We start from the raw sequence: 22,610 nt of genomic DNA, 5'->3' as shown, positions 1-22,610 counted from the left end.
TTGTGCCAATCTTCCTGTGCTCTCTGCTATATTCCATCAGGCTAGTGAAACCCCCATATCACAGAGGAGCTGGGATTTCCTCTCTTCCAATGTTGCACAGCAAAGCTATGTTTGCATTGAAAGTGTCTCTAGACCCAGGGCCACTTTATTCCTGCTGTGCCTGGTATTGCAATTGTGTGACCTGACTAATCCCATCTAAGCTAACCCACAAACAGGAACATGAAGCTTTCCATAACATTTTCAGACTCATTTTCATATCAGTGGAGATGTTAGTCCCTGGCTGCTGAGGGGGAGCAAGAACTAAGCTAGGGGTGGATAACAAGTCAGCAAGTCCAAATATTGCCCCATCTCTGTAGTGTCTTACATTTCGTTGCAGAGAGCTGGGATTTATACTGCCCTCGGACCAGCCGGCAGGTGGACCCATCTCCGTTGCAGACCCCACAGTTATCCTCCTTGACGGTGCTTCCCAGCTGGTGATCGCAGCCAACAATCTAACAAGAAAGAAAGATGTGAAATTCAACCAGCCACCTACCAAGGCAGGGGTCCATGGTGAGGCCAAACACCAAATAACCCTCCCTTCATCCATGCGGGGCATAAAACATACTTCCTGTGAAGAGGACTGAACTGCAGCCTGAGTCAAGCTAAGGAAGGGAAAATGTACCATGGGTAAAGATGTTTTATGTCAAATATACGAACAGAAGAGAGAGAATAAGAGGCAGGTGTTGTAGCATAGCTAGTTAAGCTGCCACTTGGGATCTCCACATTCCATAGTGGAGTGCTTTGGATGCAGTCCCACCTCCATTTCATATTCAGCTTCCTGCAGCAGATGATGGCTTATGAACTTGGGCTCCTGTCACCCATGTGGGAGACCTGGATGGAGTTCTTGACTTCTGACTTTGGCCTGGCCTAGCCTCAGCTGTTGTGGGCATTTGGGGAATAAACTAGGAAATAGAAGATCTCTCTCTCTCTCTCTCTCTCTCTCACTCTGTATTTCAAATAAATAAAACATTAAAAAACAAAAGAAATGAGAGAATGAATGGAGAGATTTGGATAAAGGGAAAGGTGGGGAGAAGGTATGGGAGAAAAGGCCTTGAACTATTGAAGTTAAAGAAGTTCAGTTCAAAAATAATTCCCACTGCCAATAATTAGGATTAACCCAAGTGACAAAATGGATAACCATGGTACATTTTATGAAGAATCTCCATGTTCCATATGTTTCTTAGAATATAAGCCACTTAAGGGTAGTGGATTTGTGTGATGTACTCATTGATACATTCCTAGGCAACCAGAACAGTGCTAGGTAAATGACAGACCCTCAGTAAATATTTGCTGAATGTTAATGAAGATACTTCCTTTTCAAGATATAGTCTACTTAGGCCGGCGCCGCGGCTCACTAGGCTAATCCTCCTCCTAGCGGCACCGGCACACCGGGTTCTAGTCCTGGTCGGGGCGCCAGATTCTGTCCCGGTTGCCCCTCTTCCAGGCCAGCTCTCTGCTGTGGCCAGGGAGTGCAGTGGAGGATGGCCCAGGTGCTTGGGCCCTGCACCCACATGGGAGACCAGGATAAGTACCTGGCTCCTGCCATCGGATCAGCGTGGTGCTCTGGCCGCAGCACGCCAGCCGCGGCGGCCATTGGAGGGTGAACCAATGGCAAAGGAAGACCTTTCTCTCTGTCTCTCTCTCTCTCACTGTCCACTCTGCCTGTCAAAAAAAAAAAAAAAAAAAGATATAGTCTACTTACATATTTTCTAAAATACTTCAGCAAAAAAGAGAAACAGTCAACTAACAGAAACAGGGTCAATGTATGGGTGTTGAGGAAGTAGTTGGTTGACATGAAGGGCCACATAGATGAACAACACTGACACCCCACAATCTGCCAGGACCAAGTGTATCAGGCACAATTCAAATATCTCAATAATGAGCAAAAGAGAGATAGAAAATATTTTCATTTGACAATTGAGGACATAAACCTTGCCCAAGGTCAGTTAGTTAATAATAAACCATAATAAACTAAGTTCTAAATACTTTAATCAAAACATTTATGTTTACTCCAAAGCATGCTCAACAAAATCATAAGCCTGTATAAAGCAGGCAGGCAAGCTCATCTGTATCTTTACTCTTTCCTTGGCAATGTCTCAGTTTAAAAACAAGTCAGATCCAAATTATTCCAGGTTGAATCTCTTATAGTTATAATTACAGCTAGCAGTAAAAGACTTATCCACTCCCAAACTATTTCAATTACTGTCTTTGAAAAATAAAATGAGAACTATAGTGATACTGGAAGGGATTAACCTCACAGAGTCCCTACAATCCGTCCTGCCTTTCAAAAATATAATTGTTACTGTACTTTTCATTGAGTCTTGACTTTCTCTTTACCTTTTATTTTCAATTGCAAATAAATGCTTAAGCCAAGATTTAAAATTATAATAACTCAGCATTGTGATATATATTTTATATGTACTCTATATTTAAAATGTGCTAATATATATTCATTAAAAGCAAACAAACATCTTTTTTATAAAAAAAGATTTACTTACTTATTTGAAAGGCAGAGTTAAAGAGAGAGGGAGAAACAGAAAGTGAAGGTTCCACTCGTTCTTTTCTGTAATGGCCAGGATGAAGTCAGGTGCTTCAACCAGGTCTCCCACATAGGTGGCAAGAGACCAAGTAGTTGGGTCATCTGCCAATGCTTTTCTCAGATGCATTAACAGGGAGCTGGATTGGAAGTAGAACAGCTGGGAATAAAACCAGCACTCATATGGGATGCTAGCATTGCAGGAGTTAGCTTAAACTGCTGCACCACAATACTAGCCTCACAAGAGTCTTTTTATAAATAGATAACAATGCAATGACTCCTTTAACAGTTGTGTATTTGTTGAAATACAAAGATATTAGGTAAACACTGTGTTGAGTTCTAAAGTAGGCAGCAAAGCTGGTTGGCTCTACCCCTGTGGGCTCACTGTGTTCAAGTAGCAGTTTGCCTTGGTCCATTCAGAGGCTGCAGTGAGGCTGCTTTCGAATCCAAACAAGTTCCAACCATGCAGAGTCAAGTATGTGCTGCCTTTGGTGTACTTCTATGTATCTGCAGCATAATTATTTTCAGAATTCTTATCTGTAGCTGGATCTACACAAAAACTGATCAATTCTGTATTCCCTGTAATATCTTGAATACAATACGAAATGATATCACAGAAGTATGTTATTTACAAAAAATGGAAATAATTTATTTATTTTTATATACTTGAAAGGGAGAGAATGAGTGATATTTTTCACGTACTAGTTCACTCTCTAAAATGCCCTCAAGGCTAGAGGCTGGGCCAGGCTAAGTCCAGGAGCTTGGAACTCAATCTGAGTCTCTCATGTGGGTGGCAGGAACCCAAGTATTTGGGCTATGACTCATATCTCCCAGGGTTATGCATTAACAGGAAGGTTGATCGGAAGTGGAGCTGGCACTTTGATAGGGAATACAGGTGTCCCAAACAGCAACTTAATTGCTGCACCAAATGCCAGCCACAGCCTTCCTCACGTTTTAATTTAATCATTCCAGCAGCATTTAGTGAGGACCTGCTATGGACCAGGCACTGTACTAAGATTGAGATTCACTGGTGAATTTAAGCATGTAAGGGCCCATCTCATGAGACTGACAGTCTAATGGGGAGGCGAGTGTTATTAAAACACACACACAATGAATGTAAAATGATAATCATGATAAAAGCCATAAAACAGAGACCCATTTTACACAGAGTGTAAAACCTGGAGGGTTCAATCTGGCTAGGGAAGCCAGAGGAGACTTTCCTGAGGAATCAATTTTGAGCTGAGATGCGAATGAGGAGTTGGAGTTAACTGAAGGAGAGAGACTGCTGTGAGGTTCAGTATCTTTTAGAGGTGCCCAGAAACTAGCTAAGAGAGTAAGCAAAAAGCAAAGTTGGCAAAAATGAAAATTTCAGAAGACTACATCACTTGAATCCTTTGAGAAAGAAAGTTTGTTAATCATAATTTAGGCAGCATTCAATGAATTATTGATGCTACTGTTGTTCTTGGGGATTGAAAAGAAAAAACGGGCTTAATTTTACAGATGCTCAGCTGAGTGGGAGGACAGCATATGCAGTGGGCACTGGAACTCACACTTTCAGGCATTTCAAACTTAACTGCATTCAATTCTTAAAAGATAGGAATTTAAGGTTTTTCAAGGATTTAACTTTGGAAAATTTTTGATGGAATCTGATGTTTCTAATGGAGCCAATGGAGATAATCTTGGAAAATCTCTCTAATCCTAAAGATTTCTTATGACTCCAAAACCAATTTAAGAAAAGATCAGTTCAGCTTCACAGATCCAAAGTAACAGTCATATTAGGATTCACTAAATAGGAGGTGACAGATTTTTAAGGCTAACTTGGCCAGATATTTCTGACTTGGTGCTCTCACTGTGGGCCAATGGGTCCTCGGATATGAACCAAGCCAGTTCTAACTGGGTTTTGTTCAACTTCAGTGTTTGAAAGACAAGCATCTCCCTAACACAATTGTTTTTTTTTTCTTTTCTCTGTATCAATTCCTCTTTAAGATGCCAGAATATTCTAACTCAATTATTTTTAAAATGTCATCATCAGATAAAATGTTCTTATTTTGATCCAAGTAGAAAACTGCTAGCAATTATATGAGGATAATCATTTTTGACATATTTTAATGTTTATCTTGAATAACTGCTAGATTAATTGAAAATTAAATTGTTACTTTAGGACCTGTTATTAATAGAGGGAAAATAAATAGAAATAATAGAAATGGGATTAATTGGCAGGAATCATGCCAGATCCTTCTGTACTTTTACACACGCTAGTATTTTTGCCCAGAATATTCTTTCTCAGACTCATCCTTTATATCCCAAATTTTATCTCCTCAAAGCCACCTTTCCTGGGGGCTGGCATTGTGGTATACTGAGTAAAGTCACCAGCCTTGATACTAGCTTCCCATATGACTGCCAGTTCGTGTCCTGGCTGCTCCACTTCCAATCCAGCTCCTTTCTAATGGCCTGGGAAAAGCAGTGAAGATGGTCCAAGAGCTTGGGCCCCTGCCATCCACATGGGTGATCTGGATGAAGCTCCTGGCTCCTGGCTTCAGCCTGTGGCCATCTGGAGAGTGAACCAGTGGGTAGATCTCTTTCCCTCTCTCTCTCTCTCTCTCTCTCTCTAATCCTGACTTTCCAAAAAGATAAATAAAATCTTCTTCTAAAAAGCCTTTTCTAGATTCCAGAGGTAACTACTTTATTGCTCTGAGCTTCCTTTGCTCTTTATTCATATTTACGTGTGGCAGAGACTGCCAGTTGCTGCAAAATATCCATGTTTTTTTCTCTAAACTCTAATTTTGTTTGGGAAGGCATTAGATCCAGTTAAGAGAACACAGTTCTCATTGACCATGTGACTAACCTGTACTTTGTGGAATGACAGTGGGAATGTTGTGTGGGCTTCTGGAAGTGTTACTTAAAAAAAGCTGACTTAACCAGAGAATATCCTTTCTGCCCTTCATCTGCTCTCCTCCCTGTAGGCTCCAGAAGCCATGCTGAAAAATAAGATAATCTTGAAAACGAAGCACTGCAGCAAGGGTAGAAGGGCAGAAAGAGAGAGAATGAACCTGGTTCTTGAACTATATTTGGAATGACTGCATCTTGACTTCATTTTTTTAATGAGCAAATAAATCCATTAACTCTTGCCAATTTCACTAAGGGGCTTCATATTCATCCAACTCAAATTGTTATATCTTCTATTGAGTTTATCTTATAAGTATTAACCTGTCTGTTTTTACACCAGATCATGGCTTAATTGAGAACCCATCTTTAATGAATCTTGTATTTGTGCTGCTTGACATAATATCTGACATTTCAGATGACCAAAGGATGCTGACAAATCAATGAAACACATAAGACCAAACATAATGGTTTGCTAATAATTTCAATGTAGGTTGCAGACAGGCAACCTTAGGCTGCAGTCATTGATGATATGCATATATGCAAAAAATGTGTGTGTGGTGGGGGTAGGGATATGTGTGTATCTGTGTGTGTACAGAGAAATGGATCTACCATAAATGACTAGAGGCCAAATCTAAACCTCTGTCCTAACTGTGAACAAGGATTACTGTAAAGGGCTAGTATTTTTAAGAGACTATTTCTCAAGTGCACCTACAAAATTAGCAAAATGTCATAGAAGGCAATGTTTGTGTCACTGAGTTTCCAGACCCACCTCATTCTGGACAAAATATTAAAATTAGATAATGACCACTCATAACTTTGGCAACTGCATGGAATCCTTTTGCAAAGGGTGGAAAACTAACTGAATATTTTGACCTAAGGCAGCTCATTAGCATTCAGCTACTCTAGGTATCAGTTACATGCAGTAGTCTAATCTCATTTCCATCCCAAATCATTGCACAATGTTGCTTATTTTGCAAAAATTTTTAAAAATTTATTTATTTATTTGAAAGAGTTACAGAGGGAGAGGGAGAGGAGGAAGGGGATAGAGAGGGGGAGGGAGGTGGAAAGAGAGGGAGAGAGAGAGGGAAAGGGAGAGGAAGGGGGAGACAGAGAAAAAGAGAGAGAGAGAGAAAGAGAGACAGAGACAGAGAGAGCTTCCCCAGATGGTCTTAATGGAGGCTAGGCCAGGCCAAAGCCAGGAGCCAGGAGCCATGAACTTCATCCAGGTCTCCCATATGGGTGGCAGTGGATCAAACTTGCCTTCCGCTACTTTTCCCATGCCATAAGCAGGAAGATGGGTCAGAAGTAAAGCAAACGGGACACAAAACAAGGCTCATACAGGATGCCGGCATTTCAGGAGGCCACTTTACTTGCTAGGTCACAATGCTGGCCCCTTATTTTGCAAAATTTTTGCCTCAGGTGACATCAAAAGTGAAACTCTCCAAGAACAATTTGGGGGAAAGGTAAAATAACACATTGAGACTTATCAAGAATAATAATGCTTCTGTTGTTCAGACACTATTAGTAGGCCATCAGGAATTAGTTTTACATCTTAGATGTATTTTTTTGTCACCAGATATCAGTTTTGTATCTGAAATGTGTATTTTGGGGCTGGCACTGTGGTGCAGCAGATTAAAGCCCCAGGCTGTAGGGCCAGCATCCCATATGGGTGAGGGTTTGATTCCCAGCTGCTCCACTTCTGAACCAGATGTCTGCTATGGCCTGGAAGAGCAGCAGAGGATGTCCCAAGTCCTTGGGCCCCTGCACTCATGTGGGAGATCCAGGAGAAGCTCCTGGCTCCTGTCTTTGCTTCAGTTGTGGCTTTTTGGGAAGTGAACTAGTAGATGGAAGTTCTTTCTCTATATGTACTCTCTCTGTAACTCTTTCTTTCAAATCAATGAAAAATACAATAAATGTATATTCATATGCCCTTTCTCATATATATACATGTACACATGTACACAGTCATGTAGCATCTGCCTTATTTTTGAGTGGAATGCACATTTAACATTCTTGATTTTTCTTCATTCTTTAGGACTTACTAAAGGGGGTGGAGGTAAACTTCCTAAAAACTAGGACCATGGCATCCACTCCAAGCTGGCTCACAGCCTTTTAACATGTTATGCAGATTGTAGGCATCAGGCCTGCAGAACGTGCTGAGAGGGGTTTCTTCTCTCACTTTGTAGAGCTGATAGCAAGTGAGCAGGCAGAACACAAGACTGAAGTCCTGTAGATTATGAAATATGTGTAGTAAAATGTCTTTGCTAGGAGGCACAGGAGAAACAAAGATCACCATGCTGATGATTTGGAGAATGTAAATGAGTATAATCTAAAAGCAGATATCGAGACTGACATTCTTAGATGGGTTCATGCTGGCCCCATTTCAAATGGTTTCCCATAAAGACTTCAACTTCTAGCATCAAATTCTAAGCCAGTGAGGTCAAGCTTTTCTTGATCCAACACCATGAGGTAAGAAACTTTTAAATCCCTCTATTTTCAGCACTAGGAAAGACAAATACAGAAAACTAAACTCTGAAAATCTGATCACAGTCACTCTTACTTATAACGATTTAATTCACATAGGACTCTAAGAGTAACAGTGTGCTTTTGTGTACATTATACCTCACCTACTAATTATGTTAATAAATAAGGGAGGTAGTACATCTCTAACTTTATTCTCAAAATACTTAGATATGAATTAATTTGTTTACACTTTCTCTTTTCATGAAAAGATTTGCAGTACATATTTTAAATTTAATAATAAAAATGTTTTAAAATCCAACGGGTAAATAGAGCAAAGAGGGAAAAAAAGGCAAGAAAGTTGAATAAAAAGGTATGAGTGAGGGAACTATGTACAAGGCAAAATCTGAGGTCCTGAGCATGTGCGGCATGCTGGGCATCACATATTTGAACCTCCAAGAAGAGAGAAAAACCTGAGCAATTTTGAGAGTCATAGCTTCTACCACATCTTTTAAATAATGCATATGATTTTTCTTTGTAGCAGACATTCAATAAATATCTGTGAAACAAATGAAAGAAAAAATGGCTCAGGAGAACCATAATTATTCAAAGTACTGAAATCCTAATAATACACTTCCTGTGACTCTTTTGGAAGATAATACTATATAGTAATTTCCCAATAACACCTGAAAAACTACAAGGGCATTTCAAAGAGTTTATGTAAAAATGCAATTTAAAGATGAGTTTGTGTTGGTGCGAAAACATTTTGAAATCCATGAATAGTTTTTTCAGAGTATAAATTTTCCATGAACTTTTTGAAGATCTCTTGTAAATATAAGAAGCTTTAAAAAGTTGTCTTTTAATAGCCTTTGATGAAGGAATATTTTGGTGGAAGCTAATTTTAAAAAGGCAAAAAATCATCCAGGTTCAGAGCATCATGATGATCTGATTTAATCCAAGAGTGGATTTTAAAGTATTTAGGACTAGGTTGGCAAAGATATGGCTTATGGGCAGCTCCTACTCATGCCAATACCCACAGCAGACATTACTAATCAAGTATGGCATTCTTTGCCACTAAGCTTTTATGTAGCCCCAGATTGTTTATGGCACTGCACTCAAGAAGTCAAATCCAATAGACTGTCATGAGGCGACCAAGTCAATTTAGCACTCTAGAGTCACAGAATGAATTGGCTAATTGGCTACCTCCCTTTTACACAATTCTCCACAAATATTATTTCTCTTAAGATTTAAATGATTTCAAGTACAGATTGTAACAGGTTACATAGCTGGGAAGAAACAATACTAAAATTCTACCTTGGAATTTATGACTTTGTTATAATAGTGTACCTCTTAACAATGAAAAGATATACTATACAATATCTGTTTGATAGTGGTGACTGGTGACAAGACTATTTTTACCAGATCACCATCACCAGAGCTACTTATACACAAGGTTGAATAGATGGTTTCATCTGTAACATGTGACTTGGGAGCACAAATGAAAATGTGATATTCCTCATCTATATCTGTGGAACCAGACACCCCCACACCCCATTGCCAACACACACACACACACAAACACACACACACACACACACACACCCCTGCACTATGCCTATTTCATGGTTTGTTATGGGTGCCCAAATTTACACACTTACTTCTTTGGCTTACAACTAAGTCTTACAATATGAGAAACAGGGTCTCCAGTAATTCACAAAGTTGCTAATAGTGGTCCATGAGCTATGTGTATTAACTACTTCCAAAAGCCTAATGAAAATACATATATCTACAATGAAACCACATAGGTCACCAAAACACCAACCATCTCATTATTATAAAAATAAGTTGAATCCTAATCTTCACATTTTAATTGCACACTCAAGTCTTTAAGTCAAAAACACGGGAAATAAATTATTACTTAACACATGCAGTGTTTAAAGTACACAGGAACTTCCAAAACACAAGGTTCATAGGAAAAAAAATAATAAAGGACTCCTTTGTGCTAAAAAGTTGGGAACACTGGTATAGTCCTTTGTTTGCTGTTCAAATACCCTTGGGAGATGTAACACATGAAGTTGTTGATTATACTTAAATTAAACCAAATCAATGGAGTATAAGGCATTACATTAGCTGTTATGATGCTGTTGGGAATAAACATAAGTGGTAGGCATGTTCTCAATTTATAGTGAGTGGGTTTATTCAAGTCATTTCCTCAAATTAATGGGCGCAGAAAGGCATTAAGATTATTAAGACTAAAGATCAAGGGAACGATGAGAAAGACTGAAGGGAAAGTGACCTAGTAGTTACCAAACTCTCACGATATTTAGGTTCCTTATGCATTTTTTAAATTTATTTCTTACACTAATCCTGAAAATTAGCTAAAATTATGGCTATTTTACAAAAATAAAACTGAGACTCAGAAAAGTTAAACAACTTGCCCGAGATCTACCAGGACTCAGTGTCGAAGAGCCACAATCGCAGCTGAATGGCATTATGCTATCAATGAGTCATTCCTCTCTTCTAGGATATATTACAGTCTTCTTGGGAGTTAGAATCGCAGTGAAGAGACAGGAAGAATGAGCTTGCACATACTTCTGCTAGCCACACATTGTTGCCAAAAGCAACACCTGCCTCTTGCTCTAAGAATTGAGATGGAGCACCAGGAAGAATGTGGGATCTTTGCAGTCAGTAGATTTAAAAGGATGCCTTCAGCAGGCAGGAATTATTTTATTTGAGGGAATGAATCAATGACTAAAAAAACTGCCTTTGTTCTATAGCCATATACACACGCCAAGGGGAAATACTGACTAACACTCACAGTTATTAGTCTAAGAGGGTGAGGTATGGTTCTACACTCCAACATACCACCATGTGAAACAAATCCATGCGAAGTATTAGTTCCCTTTCCTTAAGGCAAAGATTTTCCAGAGGAACCTTCCCCATACATGGCATTTTCTCTTCCGGGCTTTATCAGTCACTGTTAGAACTTCCTTCTGGATTCAGCAGTCCTTACAATGACCCACAAGGTCCTACATCATCTTCACTGAGTTTCTTCTCTCTGGCTCACTGTCCTTGCTGTTCTGCAAACACACCAAGCACTTTCTCATGTTAGGAAAGACCTGGTTGTTGCATCTGATTGGAATACTCTTTCTCACACACTTCCAAAGTAGCTGTATTGCCTCTGTTAAGTATTTTCTTGAGAAAATGTTCACCTTCTCAATAAGGCCTACTGTAGCCAGCCTATTTAAAGCTGCATCCTTCTATAGTCCCTACTTCTCCCACTTTTTCCCACTTTCCCTATTCTGTAGCATTTATTTTATAGTATGATTCACATATTTATTAACTTTATTGCTTATTTTCTATCTCCTACCAGAATGTAATAGTTCAAGGTTAGGGATGTTTGCACATCTTATTCACCATTCGTCTAGAACAGTGCCTGACATTCATTAAGCATAATTGTTGAAGGAGTGAATGAACTCAATCTATGGACAAATCTCCAGGTGACAGGAACATTGTAATTTCAAATAAATTTCCCTCTTGTCCCAACCTACAATGTAACAGCTACCACCATCTGAACTCTCTGCCACTAGTTCTGTGAACCAAAAGACAGTTCTCTGAAAAAGCAAGTGATCTCTAAGGATTCATCATCTTATAGCCTTGTAATCTGAGAGTTTAATTTCCATTTGTCATTTTGCCTGCTCTGTTTCTGATTCATTATCCACTATATCAAAATTGCCTTAGGGTATAAATGTTCATTTTTTCCAGATGAATCTTCTTCTGACCTGTTTCCCATTAGGCACAGTGCTCTGGGATTCACACGCTGGCTTTAACACCGATTCTGGACCTGAAAAAGGTTCACCTTGTACTTGATCTCCTGAGTGTTGATTATTGGCTCTTCCTAATGGACTTTAGCTTGTGTAACCCGCTGTGCTGGCCTTTGTTACCGCCCCGTCTGTGTGCTTGCTCACTTCTAGCTGTAACATCCAACATACCTGCCCACCTCCAACCTATCTGCTTCCACCTTTGCCACAGGCTAAGAAGACTTCAATAACCTCCCAGTGAAATTCTAAAGGAGGACCTGGTTTCATCAGAATGAAATTTTCCCTGGGGACTCTGTTTTAAGGGTCACATTTCTTTCCTATTTCTTGTTTGAACTAAAGATACTTTTTTCCTGTTCTTTTTTGGTCGCTTGCTCGCCATGCAGTGCTGGAGACTCTAGGTGATCTTTACTGGGTCTGTAGTACCTGTATTCTTTATATTATAAAGCAAATAGATGAGAGGTGTGAATGCTAGGGGTATGAGGGAGCAGACAGAAAAAATGGGAAAATATTACATTGCAAATATTTTAAAGAACTTTCTACTGCCTTCCTGGATGTCAAGAGTATAATCTATCTAATGGCTGGATGGACACTCTGAAAGGGAAAAAGAGAATGAGTGTTATTTCAAACATTTATTAAAACTCTCAGGTACTCCCAATCTGATTTATTTTTTTCTTTCCTTATTTATTTCAGGGTCTGGGCAAAATTCCTGTGTAAAGTTATTGCTAAACACATCTGGAATTTTTTTTTTGCATACTGTTTTTAGTTAAACTTGTTTATCTAGTAGCCTTCAGTAGAAATCCTGAGAATTAACCTAGTACAGACATTTGCGCTTGCAGACACTAGAATTCATTTTCAGCAGATGGTCAGAAGACTTTTCTTTAACAGGCTGTCTTCTCCCTCCCCTGCTTCCAAAATTAGGGTGTCTGGAGAATGCGAAACAAAATTATACAAAGGCCTGACCTCTGGCCTTGCTTCTGTCTCTCAGACTGTGAAGTACCCAAGAGGGAAAGTGTTGAATTTGGCCTCACTTCACATGGCATTAACTGTAATGCTTTGTGAATTGTGGTGACATCATGGTATACTTTGACATCACTGCTCAGACCCCCTTCTGCTGCTGGGCATACAGTACATAGTTTTTGTTCAAACACAAACGTCCTTTGTTGGAAAGCAAGGACAGCAGCTGCTCTTCTGCCCTGGTACAAATGTGAATCTTGCTGAAATGTGCCTGTTGAGTAAGTCACCACAAAGTAGCCTTTCTACTATAAGGGCTCACACTCACACATGCAATTCTGAGCCATTTTTGGAAATTTATATCCAAAGAATACAACATTTCAGATATGGGCAATAATTTAGCAACATTACACATACAATAGAATTCTCATTTACCTATCTGAATATGTTATCTGAAGTCAATATTCTAAAAAAGCTATATATGTGGGAAAAGAACAAGTAAAAAGGAATGTGTCCACATCTCTAAAGAATTTTTTGCCCATTATAATTATTCTGGCATCTCAGATCTCAAGTTAGGAGGCTGTGTGCCATTCCTTGGCTCTCAAGTCTGTTCTTGGTTCCTTTCCAAAACATAATTGGAGACCTTTTGGACAGTGCCATCAGTATTCTGCTTTCAAGTCTGTCAAAGGTGTCCTCAGCTGATATGGCATATTCATATTTTTTCCATGTCTGGGCTTTCTACTACCATTTCTGTCTGTACATACTGGATTTCTTTAGGGTTAACAGTGGAGAAAATTGATCAAAAGCATAGCTTATGCAAACATAGCATCTGTAAAATAACTCTAAATTTCTGTCCCACAGGGCTCAAATGCACGCACAAGGCAACAGATTTGCATATCAGCTTGATTAACCAAAGATCGTTAATCCAGGACTTTTTCCCAGAGGAATAAACCACAGCACAAAACATTTGGATGGGATGATAGGCATCTTTTGTTGAAGAAAAAATATGGTTTTTATTCTGTCACAGAAGAAATAGAGACATGACATGAATCTAAGAGTTCTACTGTGAGACTTACAGTTGTTCAAACATTTTTTTTTTCCCCTCTGGAAATGTTACACTTGAAAGAAATAAGATCATACTATTATATCTTTGTGTTTGATCCATTTGTTCATTTTCATGGTCACTTTTTTCCCTAGAATATCTTTACTTATACTAAGAATCTATGTGTTTGGTAACTATAATCCATAAAAGAGGCAGCATGGTATCATGGAGGAAACAAATGATTCAAACTAGATTTGATGACTTATTACAATTTGCTTGACTATATCACATACCATCTGTATGACATTCCATTCTCTCAAGAGTTATAAGAGGAGGGGCCAGCGCTGTGGCGTAGCAGGTAAAGCCACTGCCTGCAGTGCCGGCATCCCATATGGGCACTGGTTCAAGTTCTGGCTGCTGCACTTCTGACCCAGCTCTCTGATATGGCCTGGGAAAGCAGTAGAAGATGGCCCAAGTCCTTGGGCCCCTGCACCCACATGGGAGACCCTGAGGAAGCTCTTGGCTCCTGGCTTCGGATTGGCTCAGCTCCGGCTGTTGGCGGCCATTTGTGGGGCAAACCAATGGATGGAAGACCTCTGTTTCTCTCTCTCTCTCTCTCTCTCTCTCTCTCTGCCTTTCTGTAACTCTTTCAAGTAAATAAATAAAATCTTTTTAAAAAGAGTTATAAGAGGATAATTAAATCTACTTTATGTTCTTAAAATAACTTGGTGTGATAGCTTATATAAAAAGATATGGTATGTCGTGTGCTATTGCCGAGCATAAAACAACTCTGATATATATCTTAGAATTTACAAGACCTGCATCTTCAAATCTTCTGCTTTAGTCTCCATAATTATCACGCCTTGTGTTATGATTCTTTTGGAGGGATATGCACTCATTGTGTAAACAGAGGTATTTGTACGCTGTATGAAATGAACCTGAAGCTCAGCAATTTGGGCACCTGGAGACTAGTTGTCCTGGAACTCTAGACAGAGAGTCAAATTTGCAAAAGCTGTGACCCACTTCAGTTCTTCTGGATTTGATGACGGCAGATATGAAGTAGGATCACAGCTCTGATCCTATAGAAGAAATATATTTTCCTTTAGAATTCAGAGTGGATGAACTTCACTGCAGAATGTTTTCTAAACCTCCTGCCACTCTGCTGAAGTCGCATATAAATATAGCAGCAAGCTCGGTTTGCTCTTTAGGCAATGACCTCTGGGGGCTGTCGAGGATTCTGTTAGCGATGCTCAACACGTCTCTGGCATTGCTGTGGAGTAGGAAATTTCCTCTGCAGTCCAAATGATAGAGAAAGCTTAAGAATCTGAAAACATTCCTCATTCGTTCATTAATTCTAAGACCATTAATCTAGAATTAATTGAGGAACTACTTTTAAACACTTACAAGCAAGTTGCAATCACTGAATATATTTGTCAGCATAAAATAGGTTTCTTTAGGTCATTCTGCTCAAACTGGGGTTCCTGGGAAAGACATATTTACAGGGGTTGAGCAAGAGCTTGCAGATGGTTTTCTCCCTTGGAGGCTCCACTTAGGAATGTGTTGATACAACAGTTGAATGTAATGAAAGAAAGTGGGTGCCTATCAACCCAACTTGGCATATGAAATATTAAAAATCTATTTATTTTAATGGAGAAGACTCCTTGAATGTAAATATACAAGCCAGAACAAAAGTTACTTAAATTTTTAAAAAGAAAAGGTAGATCTCCTGAAGCTGGGAACTTTAATTGTTTATTAAGCAGAAGTAGCATTCAGCCAATCAAAAAGGAGTCACAAAGTCCTAAGAGAAAAGTGGACTGGTTGCTTTTTAATGTGTCCCAAATTCTCTGAGCCAGATGAAAGGTTAGCTGCTGAATGTGGTGACTGGAATTGGCTGGACAAAGGCTGACAGTTGTCAATTTGGCCACCCTTTAGAACACTTGGCTTGTGGGTTTAGGATACTCAGTTGCGTTTTGCTGAATCATTGCACTATTATGACAGTGGCAAATTAAACCATTTCTTCTTTTATTTTAGACAAAAACAAGTTCACTCAAAGGCACTGAGAGAAAAAGAAATGACTGCATACATTTTTCCCATTCAGAAAGATTAAGAAAATCCCACTAACCACCCACTCACATACATATAAATGAATTCTATTCTTTCCTATCATGGTCCTTGTTAACTCCAGCTGGAACTAAAATGTCAAATTGGACAGAATTCAACACTCAGCACATATCTAATTCAAAAGTAAAGTTAAATCATATGGCAATAGGAATATTTAAATTAGAAATATTTGAAATATAAGTTTTTATAATTATAGGTTTTAATAAGCTTCTCCAAACTATTGAGAAAGTTATCTTTACAGAAAATTTTTATATATGCCTTTCTTTAATCCCTTGAAACATACTCAAATTATCTGCTTTTGTGCCTGGCATTTTTTTAAGGTTTATTTTATCTATTTGAAAGGTAGAGCTACAGAGAGAGAAAAGGACACATACACACACACAGACAGACAGACAGACAGAGATTTCTTTTGCTTGTTCACTCCCTTAATGGACACAATGGTTGAGGTTGGGCCAGGCTGAAGCCAGGATCTAGGAGCTTCATCTGGGTCCTCCACATGGGTGTAGGGTGCCAAGCACTTGGGCCATCCCTCAGCTGCTTTCCAAGGCACATTAGCAGAGAGCTAGATCAGAAGTGGAACAGCCAGGGCTTGAACCAGTGCCCATATGGGATGCTGGCACTGCAGGTGGTGACTCAACTCATTATACCCTAAAGCCGGGCCCTTTGCTCTGTTTGGTTTGAGTAGGACTTGTTGCCCCAAAACTCATGCAGATGTTTAAACTCTGATGTCTTAGTGGTTGATGAATTAGGGGACACTTGATCCAATTGTGGTGTCTGAGAGGTAAGTCTGGGGGCAGGCCTTTGGGTCACTGGGCTGTGCTGCAGGAGAGTAGTTTTCACAAGAGGGCTGATGATTTGAATTTAAATTTTGCCTAGCTGCCCTCTGTCCTTCCTGAAGGCTCACCATGTGATCCTTCCTCCACACCCACCATGACTTGCTTCCACTAGACACCATGCACCATGCTCTGGGCCTGCATGGTCCTGAACTGCAACCTCCAAGCTATAAGCTGAAATCAATCTTTTCTCTTGCTGGAAGCTCCTCTAGGATATTTTAGTTAAAGTAATGAAAAGTGGACTAACACACTAACTTTACTGCTTCATGATTGACCATGGGAAAGGAGAGAAGGGATTTGGGAGTTTAAATTTGAGTGGTTCGTGCAACAATTATAATTTGGCTATAGTACACCATGTAACATTTCATCTGCATATGTTGTGTATAAAACATGCAATTTGGCCTCTCTCCCTCCACGAGCCCACACTCTGGGCTGTGAAGTGTGCACTTTCACTTTCTCCATAAAATATTTGATTCTTGCTATTTGCTATTCTCCAACTTGCTCATGAATTCTTTCTTGATGTGAACTAAAAAACCTGGGCACTGGGAAGACTTTACTGTCCAGTGCCATCTTTCTTGGTAAGCCAGCCAGAAGACTGCCAGAAGACAACAGAGCCAACTCCAGACCAAATAATCATGTATCAGTTCATTTGATCCTACTTCTGCAACTGGCAACGCTTAGTTTTTTAGAACTTTTAACACAGAGGGGCCTTTGACAATGGACATAAAACATCAACTGTGACCTCTCCAAACTTAGAACAACCCTAATGTCAATTTTACAGGAATCAGCAGAAGAGGCTTCATATACCTGCGAACCTACCAAGGACCACTGGAGAAATAGATGACTCAGTTCCATCCTTAACTCCAGGCCTACTTTTTCATATTGCTTCAATTATTGTGCTGATTCTTACCTTAACCAATGCTCCAGTCAGAATCCCCAAGACTGTTTTCTTAAAAATTAATACCATACTCATACCCCAAATGAGTAAGATTATTTGTTCTCTTTTTCTTTCTATAACTTTGTTGCCAATATTCAAAGCTGTTTACTGGGCCTTGCCTGGGAAGACAACTTATTTTATGTCTTTTCACAGACCATAGACTCAGGCCAAAGTCTGAATAACTGTTGGTTATATCATCACCAGCCTCCTATGGGACCGAGGTCAGCCCCGACTTTGGCTCCCATTAATGAGGATCCAGGTGATATCATTCTATATGATCACTCCTGGTAGAAGTCCAGCGACGTGTTGCAAACCCACAGTCACCACTTTTAGTTTACCAAAACATCCTTTCCCTTGCATTGTTTTGGTTCTTCCTTAGAATCACTCAAATCACAGTCAAACCATCAGATTTTAGTGTCCTAACTTGATCTTCAGCTGTTTATATCACTATGGACATTTGAGTCAGTCCGTGTGTTTCCTCAAGCCCCCATTACTTGATGGATTCACACAGATATCCATCTCCCATCTTTGCAGGTATGCAGGTGTACAGGTGTACAGGAAGAACCAGAACCCTTACTTGTTGGTTCACAGGGACTTCCAGACCCTATCACACCTCCATCTGCCGGCCTTGGTCAGGGCAGGTCACTGATACCTGGTTCCTATAATATAAAATCCCACTATCATGCTGTTACCAAAAGCCTGCCAAGCACTTAAGTCCCATTTTGCTATAAGATCTCCTCCATCTCCCCTCTCCCCTCTCCCCTCTCCCTCTCTTTTTCAACAGTGTACTGCTGTCTCTGGTACCCACTGGGTGACCAGCATCCACCAATGTTTTAATGTGCTCTTAATCATGACAGGCTTGAACAACAGATGGATATCTGTTAATTTGTGATCATCCAAACAATTCCCTCCCTTCAAAGCCTTTTCCTAGGGGTAAAATTGTCTCCTTATTTAGGCTCACTCCACAGGTGCTTAGATAACATACAGTTCACTGGGCAATGTGTTATAGACCAGCTCTCTACCTTACAACTTGAGATCACTACACATAATATTTCAAAAACCTTTAAAACAAAGGAAGACAAAAATGATAGTTAGGCTTGTCCCATCAGGAATAGGAGCCATGATAGGATTCACTGCACCCTGGGTGACTTTCACTTATTTTGACATAACCATATGCAAGCTAACATCAAGTGCTTTATGGTATCTACTGTAGACCATATACAGGATCTCCAAGACCAAGTTTCTTCCAAAGTGCACCTGTAGGGATAGTCTTCAACCATGATCTAGCATTAAACTATCTCAGAGCTAAACAAGGGAGCATCTGTGCTTTCATGACTCAGATTTGTGGCACATACATAAATAAGTTTCAGCAGATAGAAATCAGCTACCACAAAACCTGTAAACAAGTTGAATTGTTACATCAGTACAACCAACTGGGACCAGTGGTTAACTCTATCCGGCAAGCAATAAAAGATGCCCCTTCCAGACATCACCTGCTTTCTACCTCTCTTCAGAATCTAATGACTATAATATTATGCTGGGTTTTGGTCCACATCTCTTCAATCTGCTTGTTAAGCTTGTCTTCTCTGAAACATTTGCTAGTGTCTGCGTGAATATTAACCCATTTTGTATCACTAAGACAAAATTTGCAAGGAAGGCTAACTTTATAAATAAAAGCAGTTACTTAGATCATTGTTTGGGGGGGCTAAAATGCCCAAACAGTATGGCAAAGGCTCTCTTTGCTGTGCCAACTCATGGTGGGTAGCAGTGGTGGGAGTGCATGGGGATTCAGTAATCAGATTCCCAAACAAAGGCCAGAGAGATTCAGAAGTCAGGCTCAGCTCTTATATTATAATAACTCACTCTTGTGCGAACTCGCTCTGGGAGAGCAGGATTCCATTCCAAGAGCAGCACTGCCAATAACCTAAGGACCTCATATTAGACCTCATCTCTGAAAGGTTCCCTCAGCTCTCATATGGCTGCACTGGGGACTGAGTTCCCAGTAAATGAACCTGGGGGCACCAACCATATCCAAACTCCAGCATGTCAGTATGAGGATTTTTATCAACATGGTGCTTCCTAGAATATTTGAGTGTTGAGTTCAGCCAATTTCCAACTTGAACATTTTTTTCTAATGAGTTATATCAAGAGAAAACTGTATGTAGATGGCTCATTGGTGGCTGATTTTCTTCTTCCTTAAGACAAGAATTTTGCCGGACTCAGTAAAATGTGGCCTTCACAGTTGAAATCACAAAGGCTTCTGTTTTATGGCTATGTGGCAGAAAGGTAGAAAATAAACACTGTCAGACAGTTATTCTGAGGAGTAGGAAGTTATACTAGGGAACAGAATGTGGCAACAGACAATTTTCATTTATCAAATCTGATGTCAAGAAGACACAACAAATAAATAGTGGAGAGGAAAAATTATAATGTTTATGAAGCAGCTTCTAGGGGTCAGGTATTATTAGGTGTTTTATAGAGTTCACAAGGCCTCTAAAACACACTTTGTGACTATAGAGATGACAAAACCAAAGCAACTTTCTGTGTTACCTACTGAGAAAAATGGCAGAATTAAGATTCCAGCCTTTTCCTGATTGGCCATTCCTGTTATACTAGGTCACCTAATAAAATAGAGGATTTTTTAGAAAACAACGTAGAAGGGTAATTTAAAAAGTTTATGGAAAATATAAGATGAATCCATTTAGATTCAAAAGACTGAAATCCACACATAGTTTTTTCATAATATATGCATTTCATCAACTTTTTGAAGATCCTTCATATGCATGGATTTTTAAATTATGTGACAGCAAGTTAAACTTATAATTCAATTTTCCAGCAGCTTTTTAAAGTATACTTGCACCCTCATCTCAATTCAAAAGAGCTCAAGTATTATCATTCACATTAACCAGCTACTCATATGAGGACGAATGTTTACAGAAATGTCTTTGAGGGAGTGTTTTTAGCATTGCTTAAAACCTAGCCCACCATGAACATCTTAATTCTGTTGACTCAAATTGGTTCTTAGTACCAAGTTAAAGGCATTCAAGAAAGACACTTCTGAAGAACAGCTTCTTGTGGGATAAAAACTTCCAAAAAGATCCCAAGTCTTTTTCTAATAGTCTGAAAACCACTCCCCTACAAAGTTGTTCTCAATCTTTCCTGTATCCTAACTTCAGCATTGCCTTGGTCATTACCTTTAAATGGAGGGGAAAGCGTCCCCAATAGCGGCTGGCATGACTAAGACCCAGAGAGGAGGGAGGAGTGGGGGAATGGAAACTGTAACTGAATTCAGACAAAACACAGCTCACATCTGGGCAGCCTAATGCTGCAGAGACCTTCTCACCAAGTCCTGCCAAAAGCCAGTGACCATGACCCTACCGTGAACTTTTGATTCATGCCATGTAGTGTTAGAAAGAAGAAAACCCACAGTGAAACATTGTCAACTGTGGAGTATGCTGCTTGAGGAGCATGCTAACTTGAATACTTGGTTCACACAAACAGTATCTGTCGCTCCCCCTCTTCGTGGAGGAGCAACACAGGACCCTGCGCTGTTCTTTCGTCTGCTCGGCCCTCCCCGGGTTTGCTGCTGGTTCTTCCCGGGTTGGCTACTATCCCTTCCACCTCCGTGGAAGGGCAGTTCCCCCTGGCCGCATTCCCCACTTCCGCAGGGGAGCGGCACACCGCCGGCCGGCTCTCTGGGGGCTGCACGGGTTCCCTTAGATGTTCCCCATAGATGTTCCCTGGTGCATGCCGTCTCTCTCCTCCTTTATAGTCCTCCTCCGCCAATCCCAACTCGGCTGAGTACGCTGCTCTCCAATCAGGAGCAAGTCCTACAGTTAATTGGTTGAACTGGAGGCAGCTGTGCGGAAGCTGTTTACTTCTCTCCCAGCGCCATATTGTGGGAGAGCAGATGCATAGAATAAGTCCCAATTCGAGCAACTTAGTCTAGTCCGGATTGCTCCCCACAGATCCCCCTTTCTTTTTATTTTTTGGCGTTGATACGCGCCTGTCTTCGGTGTCCCACGGCACACACTCTGCTCTACTTGCTAGCGTTGCCACAGGCTCTTACAAGTCCTATCAATCAGGAAAACCGAATCCGGGTCCTCTCTTCGCCATTGTGAGGAGGTTTTTAGGCGCTGATGCGTGCCTGTGTTCGGTGCCCTGCAGCGCATGCTCTACTCTGCTAGAACTGCCTGCAGGTGTTTACAAAACCTATCAGGCAAACCGAATCCAAGCCTTCTCATTGCCGTATTGTGGGGGAGACTTATTAGTGTTGGTTCGTGCCTATCTTCGGTGACCTGCAGCTCATACTCTGGTCGAGCTTTGCTGGCGCTTACCGCCTTAAATCAGGCAGACCGAATCCAAGCTTAATATTGTTGTATTGTGGGGAAGCCTTACTGATGTTAATTCGTGCCTGTCTTCGGTGACCTGCGGCGCATAAGCTGCTAGCTGCCCGCAGGTGCTCATCGCCTCACTTGATTAGGCAGACCGAATCCAAGCCTTCTAATTGGCATGTTGAGGGGAGGCCTTATTTTTCTCTATTTCTCTATCTCCGGGCATTCCTATTTCTCCCATTTTACTTCTGTCTGCCAACATTCCTATTTCTCTTTTACTTCTAAACTTCTGTTTCTCTTATCCCCGCAGCTTTCCGGCACCTCGCCCCGCCGGCGGGTTCCCGGCTCTGCGCCGCTTCAGCCCGCGCGCCTCTCTGCGCGGCTTCCCGGCTTTGCGCGGTCCGCGGTCTCCACGCTTAACCCTTTCGCGTCTGAACCACGGCCTACGCCAGCGTTCCCTATCTATTCACGCCCCGTGCTCTCTCTGCACGCGGCGGCTTCCGCGAGTAACACAGCGTAGCTTGCGTCTCCACCACTAGGATTCAATCTAAGTTCCCCGGGCTAGTCTGGCGAATTCAACCCAGCGTACGTCTCCGCCTCACGATTTGGCTTCCCGTCCTTTGCTCCCCGGGCTAATCAGACGGATCCCA

General features: G+C 40.7%; 1 protein-coding gene across 6 annotated transcripts in view; it reads right to left on the bottom strand.

The window, feature by feature from the left end:
- Positions 1–22,610, bottom strand: part of ADAMTSL1 (ADAMTS like 1) — a 1,088,032-nt gene that overhangs the window by 299,952 nt on the left and 765,470 nt on the right. For all 6 annotated transcript variants that reach the window (XM_008254434.5, XM_008254437.5, XM_089317536.1 and 3 more), the window contains one exon: positions 365–491. In XM_008254434.5, the coding sequence (XP_008252656.4) occupies positions 365–491 (127 nt within the window). The remainder of the gene's footprint in view (positions 1–364; positions 492–22,610) is intronic.

Source organism: Oryctolagus cuniculus, chromosome 1 (assembly GCF_051225735.1).
Source record: "Oryctolagus cuniculus isolate XC-2025 breed Fujian yellow rabbit chromosome 1, ASM5122573v1, whole genome shotgun sequence".
Classification (NCBI taxonomy): Eukaryota; Metazoa; Chordata; class Mammalia; order Lagomorpha; family Leporidae; genus Oryctolagus; species Oryctolagus cuniculus.
The sequence above is the reverse complement of the archived record's forward strand: the minus strand, read 5'-3'. Positions and strand labels throughout refer to the sequence as shown.